The sequence below is a fragment of the Pipra filicauda genome, unplaced genomic scaffold (genome assembly GCF_003945595.2).
Source record: "Pipra filicauda isolate LSUMZ 115617 unplaced genomic scaffold, ASM394559v2 scaffold89_size2521313_pilon, whole genome shotgun sequence".
Taxonomy (NCBI): domain Eukaryota; kingdom Metazoa; phylum Chordata; class Aves; order Passeriformes; family Pipridae; genus Pipra; species Pipra filicauda.
The window spans coordinates 2,117,614-2,135,158 of record NW_024105086.1 but is presented as its reverse complement, the minus strand read 5'-3'; the positions used below and the strand labels follow the sequence as shown (position 1 = coordinate 2,135,158).

General features: G+C 45.2%; 1 protein-coding gene across 3 annotated transcripts; it reads left to right on the top strand.

Annotated features, from left to right (window-relative positions):
* The first annotated feature begins 1,583 nt into the window (after positions 1 to 1,583).
* On the top strand, positions 1,584 to 16,753 carry VDAC1 (voltage dependent anion channel 1). Of its 3 annotated transcripts, none has more exons than XM_027747609.2 (9): positions 1,584 to 1,639; positions 7,827 to 7,896; positions 8,414 to 8,463; positions 8,727 to 8,879; positions 8,970 to 9,022; positions 11,101 to 11,328; positions 14,263 to 14,413; positions 14,891 to 14,948; positions 15,773 to 16,753. In XM_027747609.2, the coding sequence occupies exons 2-9, from the start codon at positions 7,830 to 7,832 to the stop codon at positions 15,862 to 15,864; spliced, it is 852 nt and encodes a 283-aa protein (XP_027603410.1). In that variant the 5' UTR covers positions 1,584 to 1,639; positions 7,827 to 7,829; the 3' UTR covers positions 15,865 to 16,753. The 3 variants fall into 3 exon arrangements, with proteins under 3 accessions (XP_027603410.1, XP_027603412.1, XP_027603413.1); XM_027747611.2 differs by lacking the exon at positions 1,584 to 1,639 and adding an exon at positions 2,747 to 2,764; XM_027747612.2 differs by lacking the exon at positions 1,584 to 1,639 and adding an exon at positions 3,366 to 3,383.
* The last annotated feature ends 792 nt before the right edge of the window (positions 16,754 to 17,545 follow it).

Below are 17,545 nucleotides of genomic sequence, written 5' to 3'. Positions count from 1 at the left end.
TCCTGTTTATCTTGTGGGTGACGCTCTGAGCTCCCCAGGGGCCTCCAACAGTGCAGTTCTGGGTTTATATCTCATCCTGAGAGCAGCCTGGCTTCAGCTCTGTTCCTCTCTGATAGCAGAGCGGTCCCTGCTTGGCCTTTTGTCACCAGGGGAGTTTTGTTCTGGACCCAGGCCCAATTCCCTGTGAGCTGTGAGGGCTGATTCATGTGTCTGGAGGGGGAGTTAGGAAAGATGTCAACTCCCTAATTCATGGGAACATCTCCACGTCCTGCAGACAGTCCCCACCAGGGGCAATTTGCTGCCTCCCTGTCCCTCCAACAGCTCCTTTAGACATGACCAGCCATCACACACGGCCTCACCTGCTCACAGACCTTCTCTCAAACCCTCCCCTCCTGCTCTCTCACCACTCTTGCCTCGGCACCTTGAGGAATGAATCAACAGAACCCTTCTTGCTTTGCTGGGAGCAGAGTTAGGTGGGATTTGGGGTGCAGTGTAGTAAGCTTGGGGAGAAAACACGGGAATTGCTCTGGAAGTTGCATTCCTCTCTCTGTCAGTCCGTCTAAATCCAGCAGGATGATACGGAATTATAAGAGTTGTTTACTAAACATGGCATGGCAATACCTCACCCGCGTTTGCAAGCTTGGTAAAAATTCATCACAGAGAACCGAAAATCACAGAATGCTGTGAGTTGGAAGGGACCCACCAACCCTCAACGAGCGTATGGGGAATGGGAATTTTAGCAAATGGGGCGTTAGAGTTGATTGGGCTGATTCCAACGGGATGAGGTTCAACAAGGCCAAGTGCCGGGTCCTGTACTTTGGCCACAACAACCCCATGCAGGGGTTGGGGACCATACAGGCTGGGGACAGAGTGGCTGGAGAGCAGCCAGACAGAGAGGGACCTGGGAGTGTGGATTGACAAGAAGCTGAACATGAGCCAGAGTGTGCCCAGGTGGCCAAGAAGGCCAATGGATCCTGGCTTGGATCAGGAACAGTGTGGCCAACAGGTCCAAGGAAGTGATTCTTCCCTTGTACTCAGCACTGGTGAGGCCACCCCTGGAGTGCTGTGTCCAGTTCTGGGCCCTCAGCTCAGGAAGGACATTGAGGTGATGGAGCAGGTCCAGAGGAGAGCAACGAGGTTGGGGAAGGGACTGGAGCACAAGTGCTGTGAGGAGAGGCTGAGGGAGCTGGGGGGGCTCAGCCTGGAGAGGAGGAGGCTCAGGGGAGACCTCCTCACTCTGCAACTCCCTGACAGGAGGGGGGAGCCAGCTGGGGGTTGGTCTCTTTTCCCAGGCAACCATCAGCAAGACAAGAGGGCTCGGTCTTCAGCTGTACCAGGGGAGGTTTAGGTTGGATATTAGAAAGAATGCGGTGTCCTGGCGGGGTGCGGTGTCCCCGCCGGGCGGGGCGGCAGCGACGGGGAGCCGGGAACGGGCACGGCCGGGGACCCGGCCGTGCCCGTTCCCGGCTCCCCGTCGCTGCCGCCCCGCCCGGCTCTACCGCTCCGCCCCGCGGGTCCCGCCCGCCGTCACGCAGCAGCCGCGGCCGCCGCAGAGCCCGGGGAGGCGCCGGGCAGGGGCAGCGGGGCCGGAGGAGGCCGAGGCGGAGCGGGGAGCGCGGCGGGGCCGCGGCGGGGGCAGGTAGGGCCGCCCCGGGCTATGAGGGCGGGGGGTGTCCCGGCCGCTCCTCGGGGTGGTGCGGGCGGAGAGAGGCCCCGTGTCCCGGCTCGTGTGTGCGGGAGCCGGAGCGAGTGGAAGCTCCGGGTCGGTGAGGGTTGTTCCTTACATAAGGCCGGGCCTGGCGGTGCGGGGATGCCCCGCGGGGCCGGGCGGGACGGAGCGGGCGCGGGGTGCGGGTCGCGGGTCCTGCCCGGCGCTCCCTGAGGGCGGGGATGGTCCTTCCCGTTCCCGGCGAGCGAAGGTCGCCGGTGGCCGCATCTGACATCCCTCCCACCTCCTCCTGCGGGGTCCGCCGTGCTGCTTGGCAGACGCGTCCGAACCCCCGCGCCGAGAGCACCCGGGCTGATTTTTTTTTTTTTTTTTTCCGTCCGTTTTATTCCCGGACTGTAGCTCTGCAGCTGGGAGGGCATCATGCCAGTTTAAGGATCCCGAGGGTTCGGTTGTCCCCTCCCGCACGGAGGGGCCGCAGCAGCGGCTGCCTTCCATTCTGCCTCGTCACAGCCCTCGGCTGGGAACAACTCTTGCTGGAGGGGGGGGAAAAGGCTCCTCCAGGCTTCGGGTATTTGCGAAAAAAAAAAAAAAAAAAAAAAGTAACAAAATTTTCTGAAAACGAAGCGGGGCTGACTCATCTTGGTGACCAAGAAGGCAGGGTTGTGTCTCTGGGGAATATTTATAGCGATTCCAGCAGAAACAGATCCCAGCTTGTTTGTCAGATGGTTTAGTGAGGATCAGAGGTGTGTTGCAGTTTGTTTTGTTGGATGCAGTGGATGGTTGAATAATCACCTGTCTCACAGCATTTCACCTATGAAATTTTGTTGAAATTCCTTCCAAAATGGGCTTTTGCACTATTAGAATGACATTCTGGAATAATCCTTCCCCCAGCACTCTCCATCAAAGGTTTGTGTTGATCCACAGCCTGCACCTCTTCTTCCTGCCCACATTTTGGGGTGAATTTGGGGGTGTGAAGGTGTGGGGGACATCACTGCTGGTTGCTGTTGCAGCAGGAGGAGGTCCCCAGCCCTGGCAGTGTTGGGATGCAGGCAGGACACACAGCTCAGGCCCTCCTGAGCTTGGCATCTGCTGCAGGTAGGGAAAAAACCCAACCACTCGTGTGGCGGGTGCTCCTCTTCTATGTGAGCTGTCACATTGTGCTGGAAGACAAAAATTCCATTTTAATTAGTCACCCCCATTGATCTGGCACTGGGTGTTCCTGCAGCAGGGCTGTGAGTGAGGGACATGTCCCTTCCTGAATGCACGGGGTGGGACAGAGCTGGGACAGCAGCACTGCTCCTCTCCTCCTCTGCAGGCATTTCACAGAAACAGTTAACATGAATTAATTTAATATGTAGGATACGTGGTCCTGTGTTCTTCCCTTGCAGTTCAGTAGCTACAGTAGCTACAACAGGCTGCAACATCCCCAGCTTCATTTAATTGATACTTATATGTGACAGTTTAATAAGGGGTTGCCATATAACATTGCAATTCTTAATTTACACCCAGACAATTAAGAGCAGGCTGTCTCTTTCTGTAATTCCATAATTAGTATAGCCTAAATAATAATATTTACATTTGCTTTTAAGGGTTTTATCTCCTTTATGCTCCTGTGTTTATTGGGCTACAGACATGGAGCATAAACCAAGCTTTAAATCTGCTCCTCCATGCATGAAGTTCCAAAGCAAAGCTGCAGCAGGAGGGCTGGGATCCTGTGAGTGTCACAGGGAGGCTGCATGGTTTTATAATGTCGGCACAAAAGAAATTGTGGACTCCCAAGCCTTAAATTTTGAGTCATAATGGTGCATGGATTATATTATGTATAATATAATATATTATATACTTGCACAGTAGCAAGTTGGGGCAAAAAGTGTTATTCAATATTGAGTCTCATCATGCAGAGTATTTACAAACCACGTGCTTCTCAAAAGCCTCGTGAATGTGCCCAACTTGATGTTTGACCTCAGCATGACTGTGCATGCATTTATGGGTGAGTGTGTGCTTAAATCTCTGCCCTGTGAGGCTGCTGAACCTGATCTGGAGCAGACTGTGGGCATGACTTGAAGGGATTTTGGGATCTGGATGATAAAACCCAAACTGTGGAGCCCGTGCTGAGCTCTCCCGGCAGACTGGGATGGCGGATGGTGGGACAGGGACACCGGTGCCATGTGGAGCTGGTGACTCCAGCCTCTGTGGGATATGGGGAGAGCTGGGCCCTGTTCTGTCTGAGAGCAAAAGGAACCGTCCTTCATGGTCTGTTGATACAACAGGTTGGGAAATGACACTGCACAGGCTGCAGGGCCAGGAAGACGCTTAAAAGTTGCTTCATTCCAAGGACAAATTTTTCCTTTAATGAAGGACATAACTGACTAATATTCTTTATTTTTAATCTTGAGGTAAGAGACCCTCATGAGCATTTTTCCCCCTGCAGACAGACTGTACCTGGTCTCTAACCCAATGCTGTCAGTCCCTCCCAGCTGTCCCCAGCAGCTGTTACGTGTCTTTTCTGCAGTTCACATCTTTCCAGGGATAATGCTCATGGAGACAGGGAGATGGAATGTTCAGAACTACTGTTACCATCGAGAAATGGAACATGAGTTCAAACTTCTTGGGAAAAAATGTGGCTGCAGTAGGGTTAAATGCAACCTTTTTATTTTCTTAGCCTCGAATCTGACAGACTTCCATTGTCCTTGTGGGAATTTTATTCTTATAATGAATTTTATTCTTATTCTGAATTTTTAGATTACTCCTTTCCCCATGTAAATATCACAAAGCTGATAAGTCTGTGCAGGGAAACTTTAACTTGGGCATGTGCAAGAGTTACCAAGCAGAGCTGAGTTTTCCTTTGGTTGCAGCCAGTCCTTACGTTTGCCAAGGGCGCCCTGGGGGTTTGCTGCTTGTTGGACTGAATTTGATTTAATTGCCCAGAACTGCATCACAGAGCGAAAACTTTGCCATCTGTGACACTGGAAAATATTCAAATTTGGCCTGCTGTAATGAAATATTCCCTGGGCCTGGCTCTTGGGTCCTGCAGCTCCAAGGGGAGCTCCTGGTTTTCTCCCTGTGGCTGTTATAAATCTGGAGGTGTGCTTACAGCAGCACTTGGAGCTGACTCCTCACTTCAGGTTTTCTTCACTCATTACTTGTGCTGTGGTGTTTCTTACTCAAGAAAATCAAAATATTTTCCTACTTAGAGCATGTTATAGGTCGTGTACTTGGTCTGCTCTGCGGGGGAGTCGAGGTACCTCGTCACGCTGAGCTATTTGCACAGTTGGACAAGGATAAAAGCAATGAATTCATTTCAGTCCAAACCTAATCTGAGTTAATGTGCGGGGATCGCACTGGTGAAAAGCAAGGGCACTCGGCCACGGCCATTCCTTGATCCTTTAAGAGTCTGAATCCCTGCTAAGCATGCTTGTCTTACAACCTGCACTCGCACAGGATGTAATCAGTTTTGTTTTCCATCTGTTAAACAAGAGGCTTCTGATTAGCCACTGCAAAGGGAAGTCATTATTTTTGTTTTGTTCTCGCTGACAACAGCAAGGTTAAGCACCAGGTACAGAGCTCGGAGTGTGCCCTGCACTCAGCAGCTTTAAACACTTTGCTCTGTGTGTGTTCCATGGTTTGCCTTACAAGCGGCAGGGATTTGGCTTTCAGCATTGTCCCCTAATTATAGTAATTGTCTAAGTGGAGCTCTCCATGTCTCCCACTGTTCTGGGCCCAGACTGCAGCAGTGGAGCAGCCTGGCACAGCTCATCCCCCCAGCCAGCCTGGCCACGTCCAGGAGGGACACGCAGGCATCAGGGAACAACGCTTGGCTTCACTGGCTTGGATATGGGAAAAACATACCTGAGAAGATCCAACCACACAGCCTTCATTTAAGCAAGAAAATATTTTGATTTTACTAAGCGACTCCAAGGGACTGTTGATGAAATTGGATCTGGGAGGTTCCAAGGTGCAGTTGGCAGAGCAGTCCATTATCTTTTGAAGCAATGCTTATTTGACTTTTCAAGTGGAGGGATTTGTAACATTTTTAATTTTTGATGATGCTAAATGGCACTACCATCAGGGGGTTCTCACGGGGCTGGGCTGCTCTGGCAGGGCAGGAGCATTTCCTGCAGACATACAGCCCTTACTGACTCCTGCCAACCCTCTCCTGAGTGCTGCCTGACTTTGGGCTGTGATCACAAAGCAGGGCATTGTATCTGCTTCTAGTGACTTATATGAGGAGCAGAGGAATTGCTCAACAAAATCTGGTAGTAGTTACTTTGGTTTTTTTGGTGCCTATGGGTTTTTTTCCCCACCCCCTCCCTCCCCCCTCTTTTTTAAGGCTAGTTTTGTGTATAGACAAATAGATCCCCAATTTCATGTTTTCACAAAAAAACCCGAAGTTTAGTTCCAATATAAGCAGCTAAAACTGCCTTGGAATAATATTTTTTTTACCTTACATTTTAAAAAAATTTATTTTAACTCTTTAGCTGCTTATGTATTTGGGGCTGCACGTTACTACTGAACTATAACTGGAAGGAGGTGCCATGCACCCAAGTAGTCTGTGCAACTGAAGCTACATCATAGTATTTGCCCTTATATCCAATTTTATTTATTTTCTGAGAAGACTGCTTTTATTTAGCCACCAGATCTGTTTTGTTCCCTCCAGGATAGGGATTCCTCCTTATGCAATAGCAATATCCTGCTTTAACAGGCAACAGCTTGTTGCCTGGAGTGCTTGAGGCGCTGAGTGGCTGCTCCAGGTCCCTTTCTGATCTTCCTGGGGTGATGTTCCCAAGAACTGCATCCCAGACTGAAGCCAGGGAGACTGTTAAAGCACCTCTGTGTTCTAGTGGCTTTGTTTGGGGTTTAAAGGACTAGTCTTCTGCTAACATTGAATAATCTGAAGTGAGAACTGGCAGGCAGTTTTTTAAGTATTAGCACGCATATGTAGTAAACTGCTTATTACTTCTGCATAGCCAAAAAGTTTGGGAAAATGGAATTTTAGTGCAGCATCTGGTGTGGAGAGGATTAGCTGCCTAAGTATGATTTATCTCCTTTGCTTTTTAAAATTAGGAAATCCTGTCTGTGAAGACAGAAGGTGTACACCATTTCGGATTGCTTGACTTTTGTTTCCCTCAAAGAAATGACTGTGCTCGAATGAGGGAGTAGAAATTACTGTGCTTGGGTGAAAAAGGAGATTTGGTCGGTTGGTTTCTCTGAGGATCCTGTTTGCTCCTCTGTATGTGGTGGAACAGTTTTCCCATTGGCTGAGAAGATGGGATGCCTTCAGGAGAGCAGTGAACTAGGAATGTCAGGGCCTGCTGAAGATGGGAAAGTGGATCCCCATGGCACTGTGGGCATCCCTAACAAACCAAACAGAGTGCAGAAAGCTGCCCCTGCCATGTCCCCACCTCTGGGCTGGGCCTTGGCAGGGAGCTCCACTCTGCATTTGGCTGCTGAAATGGGGTTGTGGTTGCCCTCCCAGTCTGACTTCACAGTGTGACCTCCCTGCAGGCTCAGTTTTTCTCATTTTTAATCAGATGATGCACAGAAAAACACTTAAAGGTCAATGTCTAAGGAGGCATCTTAACCCATTAACAGCGACAGCAAAGTCAAAGAAAACTGAAGGAGGAGAATGACCATTTATTGATTTTGCTGCCATAAATGTTCCCCATTTGCTGTTCTGCATTAGGGGGTGAGAGATGCTCCTGATGGGAGATGCTCCTGGTTGTTACATTCTCTGAGTGAATGAGCTGGGGCCCTACTGCTTTCCATCAGAATGCACAGGTCCATTACGAGAAACAGGAGAAACGTTTCCAAGAAAAGGGTTTAAAAAAAACCCAGAAGTTGTTCATTCATGCAGTTACACTGATAAGAGAACCACAGTTAACTCTTTGGGAAGGCATGGACAGTTCCTTTTCTTCCAATATATATTTGTTCTGCAGCCTGTTTCCCACCCTCAGTGGCAAATCGTTGCTGCTGCTGGCAAACTGGAATCACACTGTTTGCTGGAGCTGCTTCCCTCAGGCTGTGTTGAAGTGCTAAGTGGGGGATACAAAATAAAAGTGGCTGAAACGGGCTAAAATTTCTTGTTTCTTAAACGGATTGAGTAAGTTTCTGCACACTGTAATTTCCTTTTTTTGATTTCTTCATTTTTCCCTTCCAGAAAATGGCTGTTCCACCTGTTTATGCCGATCTGGGCAAAGCTGCCAGAGATGTTTTCACCAAGGGATATGGTAAATAAAGCCAAAATGAGTTTGGTATCTTGCTGTCTACCTGATTGAAGTATTCCAATAATTTCCATTAGAATCCACGGAGTTTTCCATCACAGCTTCACATTGCCTTTGCTGTGTAACTTACTTTTCTTTTGACAAAATTCTTCCTGTCCCCCATAGGACTGTTGTCTGTTTTGAGAGAAAATTGTGTGTTGTGTTTTGGCTGTTCCTTTGTATCGATGAGTAGGATCATTGCTGTCAGAAGTTTGATTATGAACAGAATGCTGCTCACTATGAATAAATTCATTATTACCTAATTTGGTCCCACTTACATTGCTGAGGTCAGTAGGATTATGAGTCAAGTGCTATCTGAAGTGAGTACAAGCTGCTTCATAAAAACACATGGTTTGATAACTGTACCCTTGGTTTAACTCTTCAGTAGTCCACAGGTGATTTAGAAGGGATTTTAAAGAAATAAATCAGAAATGCTTTTCAAATCAGAATATATATGACTCACATTTTTTTACTCACCTTCTAGGTTTTGGGTTAATAAAGCTTGACTTGAAAACGAGATCTGAAAATGGACTGGTGAGTTTGGAAACAAATTGAAATCCTAAACACTGCAACAGTGTTGTGCTTACTGTATATTTCTTTTTAAAATAAATATGCATCCCTTACTCTCTCCCTTTACCATGTTTCACATATAACTTTGCAAGTTCCTTTGTATTTATCTGAACTAATATTTAACAAATTATAATGACTAATATGTTCTAGATGTATAAGTATTTACCTGAGTGTATTAGTGGCAAATACATATTTTACATATGTGGTCTTTTTTTTTTTTCTTCTAGGAATTTACAAGCTCAGGTTCAGCAAACTCAGAAACAAGCAAAGTTAGTGGTAGTTTGGAAACAAAATACAAATGGGTGGAATATGGATTGATGTTCACGGAGAAGTGGAACACCGACAACACACTAGGTACTGAGATCACTCTGGAAGATCAGGTAAGCTTTGGCTCCAAAAATGCAGTTTGCAAATTCACTTATGCCAATCTCTAATTAGAAATCCAACCAGTGAATTTCTTTTCTGTTCAGCTTGCACGGGGCCTGAAGCTGACCTTTGACTCCACCTTCTCTCCTAACACTGGGTAAGCAGTGAGTGAGCTGAAGTGACAAAAAGGCATTTTTAATTTCTCTGTCCTGAGATGCTGAGACAGCTGATAATCAGCCTGTGTATAATGAAATGGTGCACATCTTTTAGCATTAACTACCCCCTTTTAATCCTCAGCTATAGCAAGCAAACTTTTCCATGCAGTAACTTGAAAATTATCGTCAGAATTGGGGAGTGAGGAAAAGGTTGTGTTTGTGCTCCCGTTGTGTGTTTGTGGCCGTGTCAGAGGATGAGCTGCTGCCTGAATAAAAGCACCCACCAAGTCAGCTGTGATGCAAAGCTTAACAAGGTCTGGGAGCCAGTTGGCCAGGGCTCTAATAGGGTGGCACAGAACTGGGCTCTTCTCCCGGGCTGAATTTATCCTGGGAATTCTTGCCGGGCCCCGCGTGCCGTGGCGGTGGGTGGGTGTTCCTGGCACGGCGATTGGATGCCATGTTTTATGTGGGCCACAGGGATTAAGCAGCAGCTGTAGGGCTACATGTTGGTTTATTTTTTTCCCCTGATTATCTTGGTGCAAGCAGTGCTGCCAGTGAGTCAAAATACTCTGCACATCAGCCTCCCAGAGCTGCCCTCTGCACTTCAGGCCACAGGGGGTTACAGTGCCAGGGGGGGTTCACCCTGTCCTTTAGATTTAGTGTCCTGCATTGTCACCTGCTTCCAGTCCACTCCTAATTCTAGATTAACGAGGTATTTTTGTTAACCAGAATAATCTTGTTTGTTTAGAGTTATTTAACTGTATGATTCTTAAAGAAATAGGAAAAAAAAACGTTTATGGGAATGATGTTACAGCTCTATAACTTTCTTGGGCACTTGACAGGTTGCCTTAGAGGACTAAAATTTGAGTAAATGGAGTGAGATTGAGTCCTGATGTGACCTGGTTTAGATTGATAGGGATGCATCATGTCTGAATATGAGACCTCTTCTCCCCTTCCCACATTACTGACTGTGATGAGTCTTTCAACAGGGAAAGTCATTTTTAGGAGTGCTCCGTGTTCTTGCCTCTGTCCCTGCTGACGTTGGTGGGAGAGGTGCCACTGACTTTTACAGAAGTTGCAGATGAGGGCTTTTGGCACTCCTGCACTCTAGTTCTGATTCTGCCAAACACAAGAAATTCCTGAGCCTGAAATAATAATAAAAAAGAGAGCAGTCTCTGTGTGGGTCTGATAAAGCACTGATACAGTGTCTGGAGATTGCTTTTGCTAGCTGGTGTGAAAGGTTGATTGGAAATTTCAAATTAGTCTGATTTTTCCAGAAAGATTTCAGTAAAAATTTGGTCAAAGGCAGAAGACACCTGTAAAAAGAGAAGCAAAAAAATCTTAAATAAGAGTAGCTGAATAGATCAGATGTAACTCTCTTGCCTTGTGAGGGTCTGCACCTTTGATGTAAATCACCCTAAAGACACATGAAAAAACACTGTTCTGGCCAATAGTATAAATGAAGCCAGGTCACTCAGGAAAGTGTATTTCTGCATTAACCTGGCAGCTTTCTGGTGGCTGTAACCATTAAACTTCATAAAGCACCCTAAGGAGTAATTGGGGTGTCAGAGCCACTGAAACAGGAGGAAACTGCAGCCAAAGTAGTGATTCCTTAATGTCTATCACAGGAAATAAAATTACCAATTCACCAGGATTGCCTAAAAATTGTTTGTTTGGGACAGGCCAACTACTATGAACTTTTGGTGGCAAACCTGTAAACTGCTGCAGTTTCCCTTCCATCCCTGCATCTGCCAGACTTCCAAACCCATCAGATCAGTTGGAGGTGAGGATTTGGTTTTGTCACCTCCCACCTGTGTGCTGCTGCTTTTCAGAACAGAGCCCAGGAGTGCTTTCTGGGGCACCACGCTGCATTTTATTGCTCAATTGCAAATAATTCCCTGTAACTGAATTAGGGTTTTGCAAAGGTGGAAGGTAGGAAGGCGACGTGCCGTGTGGCTCTCCAGGGGTGTACACGTTGTCTTCAGAAACTATTACACTGAGTTAAAGGAAGTGATTTGATGGGATTGCTGCCTACAAGCGTGCCTTTCCAAAAATAAGAGATTCTTTGTCTCCTCTTTAGGAAAAAGAGCGCTAAAATTAAGTCAGGATACAAAAGGGAGCACATCAACCTGGGCTGCGACATGGATTTCGATATCGCGGGTCCTTCGATACGCGGAGCCCTCGTGCTGGGCTACGAGGGGTGGCTGGCAGGCTACCAAATGACTTTTGAGACAGCCAAGTCCAGAGTAACCCAGAGCAACTTTGCTGTTGGCTATAAGACTGATGAGTTCCAGCTTCATACTAACGTGTAAGTACTGGCAGACAGGCATTAAAAAGGAATTTGGAGGGATTCTGCTGCTTACCAGGACAGTGACAGGGACGGAGGGTCAGCATTGGAGAACCAGGGGATGGTGGTTTTTTAACTGGGTCTTCATTAAGGATGTCAAGCTGCATTTTTTTAGCTGCATTAACTTTTCTTTTGAGTTATGTGGGTGAGGGAGTGCATGATGGAAGGAATTGGAACTCACTGAGCACCCTAGAGTCCAGTGTGTGTCTGTCTAACAGATAAGGATTATTAGAATCTGTTAGCAGAATAATAAAACAATATAATAAGATATATAGTAATAAAAACAATATAATAAAGATACTCTTTGTGAAAGCTGAAATAAAAGCAGTGCTTTCCTTTTGCACCTGTCAACATCAAACAAAACGGTGGCTTGATCTGTGGCTGGAAGAGTTAATCCCGGGGTGAACAAGAGCAGGCAAAAGGGAGTTACTGCAAGAGACAGGGACTGGGTTTGTTTTAGTACTGGAAGTGATATGGTGTAAAAGGTTTTTTGGTATTACTTGGTAATAATCTATTTACTCAGGCATTTGTGCTTTCTGAATGTATCAACAGTGGGAAACCGGAAGCAAATTCCGTGAAAACCTTAGTTTCTCTGTCTCCTGTTCCTCTTAAAAAAGCAATTTATGACTTTGGGGAAGACAGGTTTTTAAGATTAGGCAATCCCTAATCCATTCTCCCAGCCCCCCCTTTCCGTGCCCTTGGGTAATTGGATATTTTGCATGTAGCAGAGCTATTCCAGGCTGTTTCCATCTGGGGGCTGAACAACTGTTCTGCCTTCCTGGAGCTGCTGCTTCAAAGGCCTTCTGTTCTGTCTCCTGCTGGTTTGCAGAGATGTGGTTTAGGAAGCCCCCGCTGCCTTTCAGAACAGTCGAACCCCCACAGCCCAGACAGTGTGTTTGAAGGGTTGCCAAAGCACAAAAATGTGGGCAGAGAACTTTCATCAAAACAATCCGTGGGGTCCCCTTCACTCAGGAGTTAGGAGTTATTCCTTCAAGCACAATGACTCTCTGTTATGCTGTAGCAGTTCAAAACATTGTATTATTGGCTTTTGCTATAAAATGCTGTGATTATTATTACTATTAATTAGAACAACAGCAGAAAATCACTTTATAACACCAGCAGGGGCTCGGATCTGACTGTTTCTTGAATTCCTGAGGGTCTGTTTCTCAGGTTGCTGTTACTGTACCAAACCACAAATGTGTGATATGAGTAGAAATCCCATTTATTGTTAATCACAGGTGAGTTGGGTGTTTGATGTGTTCCTACTTTGAAATGTGTCGGAGCTTTTATATAATGGCAGAAGGAGTTGTGTGTGGGACTCCCCTCACTCCCCTGCTCAGTTGTTATATCTGCACAGGTCAGTGTTTCACAGGGATGCTGTGGCAGAGCTGATAATTTAACGAGGTGGGGCTCAAAGCATTGTTTTTTGTTCCTGGCATTACACAGACCAGCTGGGGACTTTAGCAAGTTACTTTCCTTAAGGGTGCCTTAATATATTAATTTTCATAGGGGGCTAATGTTTTTTTTTTATCTACATCTGAAATGTGCTGTTATTACTATCAGTGTTAAAAGGAGGTTTGACTTTATTATTATTAATAATAATAACTTAAAGGAGGTAAGGCTGGATAATTTCTAGTTTTAAAAATGACTTTCCTCATCTTTTAAGCATAGCTCAGACCGCCCCCCCCTAATGTTGCAGGTCAAGACAGAGCTGTGTGGGAACCTTGCACAAAATCTGCCTGTATAACCAGCTCTCCTCAGTCCTTTTTAATCCTTCCTTTTCTTGAGAGCCAAGCACATGCAGTTAATGTGAGCTTCAGTCTTATCTGAAGTAAGTATTGTAGTGTTTTTCTGGAAGAATTGCTCTAACAACTTAAAAGGCTGCTGCTATTGCTTGAACTTTTAAATAGGTGTATCACTACTGTTTGGGCAACTGGTATGAGCTACGGAACATCAGGCCAAAGGGGAAAAGAGAAAAGATTCTAAATCTACTCTGTTTTTAATCCCTAAAGGTCTGGTATACTGTAATAGTTGGAACCAGATTATTTCACAGTTAATCATAATTGCTTTATTTGCAGAGCTCTTCCTGGGGTTTAAAGCCCGTTCTCTGCAATATGTTTGTATCCTCTCTTAAGAAAACGAGTGAAAATGGAAATTCAGATGCTCACTGGTTTACAAGGAGTGCGAGGCCTTTAGGAGTCTTTGGCTCTTGTTTTTATGCTCTGCATGCTCTGATGTTTTGCCTTTTATTTACCACACTTTATTCCCTGTATGACAGTGGTGGCAGTAGCAATTGGAAGTTATGCTGCTCATCAGTCAGCTCTGGGCCAGTGCTCTCTGCAAAGCAAAATTAGTTCCATTTCCATTTCTAGCCCAGAGACTGTAGCACAGATGTACCATCAGGAATGTTGCAAATGGAATTCATTTGCAAAAGCCAATAGAGTCGGACATTAAATTGGCATCTTCCCTTCTGATACAGTTCCTCTGTGTCTGGTAAAAGTGCTGACATGGCAGTTTGGGGATGACTCAGGCTCTGTGACTCCCTCTCAGGACACGAGGGAGCCGTTCATAGGGAAAGTAATTATTTCAGACACATGCAGGGAAAAATAAATCTCTTTACTACAAAGACTCCCATTGCAGGGAAGGGAAAATTGGAAGCTGTCATCACTGGTCTGATTTTTGATAGTTTGTCCTGGTTTTTTTTTCAGTTTCAGAAGTTGCTGAAACGCAGTAATCTTCATAACCAATCTGGCCTAATGTCTCTATCTTAGCTGTTACGGGTCATACTTAATGAGGTGTGAGGGGATGTTGTGCAAATAGAGATCTTGCTGGAGAAATAAAAGCTGATTGTTTTGCGTTGCTGTTGAAAACCACACGGATGCATTTTCCTTCCAGGAACGATGGGACGGAATTTGGCGGCTCCATTTACCAGAAGGTGAATGATAAACTGGAAACAGCCGTGAATCTGGCCTGGACAGCCGGGAATAGCAACACTCGCTTCGGAATAGCCGCCAAGTATCAGATTGACCCAGATGCCTCTTTTTCTGTGAGTCCTGTGCATGCACATTTAGAAGCATTTGGAAGTAAGTGAAGCAACTTTTCCATCAGCAGAGCACGCTCTGGCTGCAGTCCTGTGCTGTGGAGTTGGCACGTGGATCTGTTTGCCTTGGCTTTGGCAGCCTGAGAGCACAGCGATTGGATTTTCCTTAAAGGCACACAGAATGTTTGATCCTGTTATTGGGCACTATTTTGAGAATGTTTTCATGTCAGTCTTGAAAAAATTAAAAGCTATGTCAATAAAACCAGTGTTTTCTACAGTGGCTGTAGATACTTTGAGATTGGGGGCTTAAGTTATGGCAAAATTATCTCTAGATTTTAAGGGATTTAAAACTTGAAATCCTCTACCTGCTTAATAGCTGTTGCTTAATTTTCAAGTGTGAAGGACTTTGAAGAAAGCTACTAAATTATTTACTGAATTTATTACTTATTACTAAATAATGCTGTATTTTTTTTTCCCTTGAAGGCTAAAGTGAACAACTCCAGTCTGATTGGGTTAGGATACACTCAGACTTTAAAGCCAGGTAGGTCTAGGCAGAAAAAAAATCAGAATCAATAAAGTGATATTTTAGTCTTTGAAATACCAGAAGTTTTTTTGATGACAAAATGTGATGGGTTTTGTAAGATTGCTGTTGTGCTTGGCAAGCCAGGGATGAACCTTTCTAGGGACTGCTCTGTTAATTTTGGATGCCTGTTGGAAGCAGAATTATTAGAGACCATGGTCCACTGCCCAGTCAGGTACTCTTTTATGTTGATACAAAATATAATTAGTTGTGTCATAGATAAGTAAACACATTTTTAATACTTTCAGAGGCTTCTTATTACTGAGTTTATTTTGCCTGAAAATGTGACTTTCTCAAGGTCCCCTGGCCCAGGAAGAGGACAATCTTACTGCTGTGAAATTGGTTTTAATGTAGTCTAATAAATCTGCTGCCAGAATACTGAGCAGATTGACATGAGATATTACAGCAGACAGGGCTTGGGCTTTTTCCTACCTAGATTTTAAAGTGGTTTAGAAAGGTGGATATGTATCAAGGTCCCAATTTTTCATAATACTAGACTCTCAAATTAGATTAATCAGTAGACCTGCAGCAGCGAATTGACTCAGAGCTTTAATTACCCAGAGTGATAAAAAGCAGAATCCATCATCATGGTTTATTATAAATTTCATAACTCAGAAAGATTTCTTATCTGCAAGTTGCTGTAAAATGCCCAGCCCTTACAAGGCCAGCTGCCAAATGCCATTAACCTGGCTACCCAATAAATCAAAGCAGTAGCACAGACACTGAACCTAAAGCTCAGTCCAAGTTTTAAGTTGACTTTTCTCTCACTTTTCTCTGTTCTGCAGGTATCAAACTGACATTGTCAGCTTTGTTGGATGGCAAGAACGTCAACGCAGGTGGTCACAAACTTGGTCTAGGACTGGAATTCGAAGCATAAGGAGTGATTTCACAATTGCTAATCTGAAAATACAGCATAGCTACCTTCAGAATATAGTGTACCTTTCAATGTTTTGTCTGGGGTGCGAGTATTGCTACGTATCAGTCCTGCTAGTCCTGGTTAAAGACAGCTAAGCTTTAAAAATGATGTTGTTAAAGAAGTGGAGACAAAACCGTAAAAAAAAAAATCCTAATTCCAGGTTTTTTTTCTTTATGTAATTGCTCATCACATGTGTCAGCTGCCACGTGATAGGAAGGAGGAAGGCGTTGATTACCTCTACTAACATACTGATGGCACAAGGAATGTGTTAATGTGGTGTAAACCCTGAGGATTTCCATGCAGACCACTCCGTTGTACTGTTAATTCCGTGAGCAAAACCTTCCGACACTTGAGGTTTCAACTGACGGGGGAATGTGCAAACTTGTCTGAAAAAGGGATTTTAAGATTTTATTTTTTTTTTTTTTTAGCTCTGTATCCCATCAATGGTTTGTCTTATTTGGTTGCCTCCCCCCCCCTCCAGCTGTCTCCAGAATGCTTTAGGTTGTCCGCCTCGTCCAAGTCCCGTCACGGAGGAGGTTTGATGTGACTCAGCCAACGCTGCCTGTCCTGTGTTGTGGTTCCTTCCCCTTGCACTGACCGGAAAGCTTGTAAAAAACAGACAGAATCAGGGAAGAGTCTTTGCGACTGCAATCACACAGTTGCATCACTTAAATCTAAAATGGGAAGTTTTGTTTTATTACCACTTTTTTTTAGCAACTAAATGGGTACATTTTTAGAGAGTCTTCCATTTTGTGTGGAACTAGACCCCAAAATGCTGTACTTGACACTACTAAAAATGGATAAAAAACCCAAACTCGACTTGAATAAAATATTAAAATGTCACCTTTTACTTTGTCTTTATATTAATTGTGAAAACAGTTTCATCTAAATCTGTGGTCCAGAGGCAGACTGACAATGTCTTGGTGCATATTTTGTACCACATGAAACAAAAATACTTACTAGATTTAAGTTCCAGACATGGCTGAGCTCTGGCAACTGCACATATGCATGTGTTTAGCTCATGGATAAAACAAGATAACATCACTTGTCATCCACTGCAGAATCCAGTAAGCTGAATTACCTTTCTATAAACAAGTAAGTGTGAACAATGGACAGTTATGAGTTGGGATCAACTTCAGTGGCTTTTCAGTAATATTTTGTATTTTTTCGTGGGTAAGCCGTTGCTGTGGGTGGCTGCAGATGGCAAGAGCTGCAGTACAGGAGGATGTGCCTGGTGAGGCAATGGCATTGCAACAATGTGAGGCTGCAGAGCCACAAACTGGGCAACACTGGCTGTCTTCCCTCTTACCACGAGCTATTCCTGAGTGTTTCCTATCTCACATTCTTTTCCCAGCACTCCTGGGAGAAGTGGTCCTCTTCCAGACTTCACCCATCAGAATGAACCACATGCAAAGAGCTCAGTGACATGGCAAATGCTCAATATTTATTTACATTCCCGTGTGCTGTGCACGTCCCCTGTTCTCTTGGTGTCCCCGTAAGCCTTTGGGCTCCTTGCTCTTGATTTTCTCATGCTTGAGGCATCTGCTTTGGTATTTTTTTCTCCTGTGACCAGCTTCAAGCCTTCTCTCAGGGCATGGAATACCCGACCAGGGGTGAGAACAGGAAAGCTTGATTTTCTATA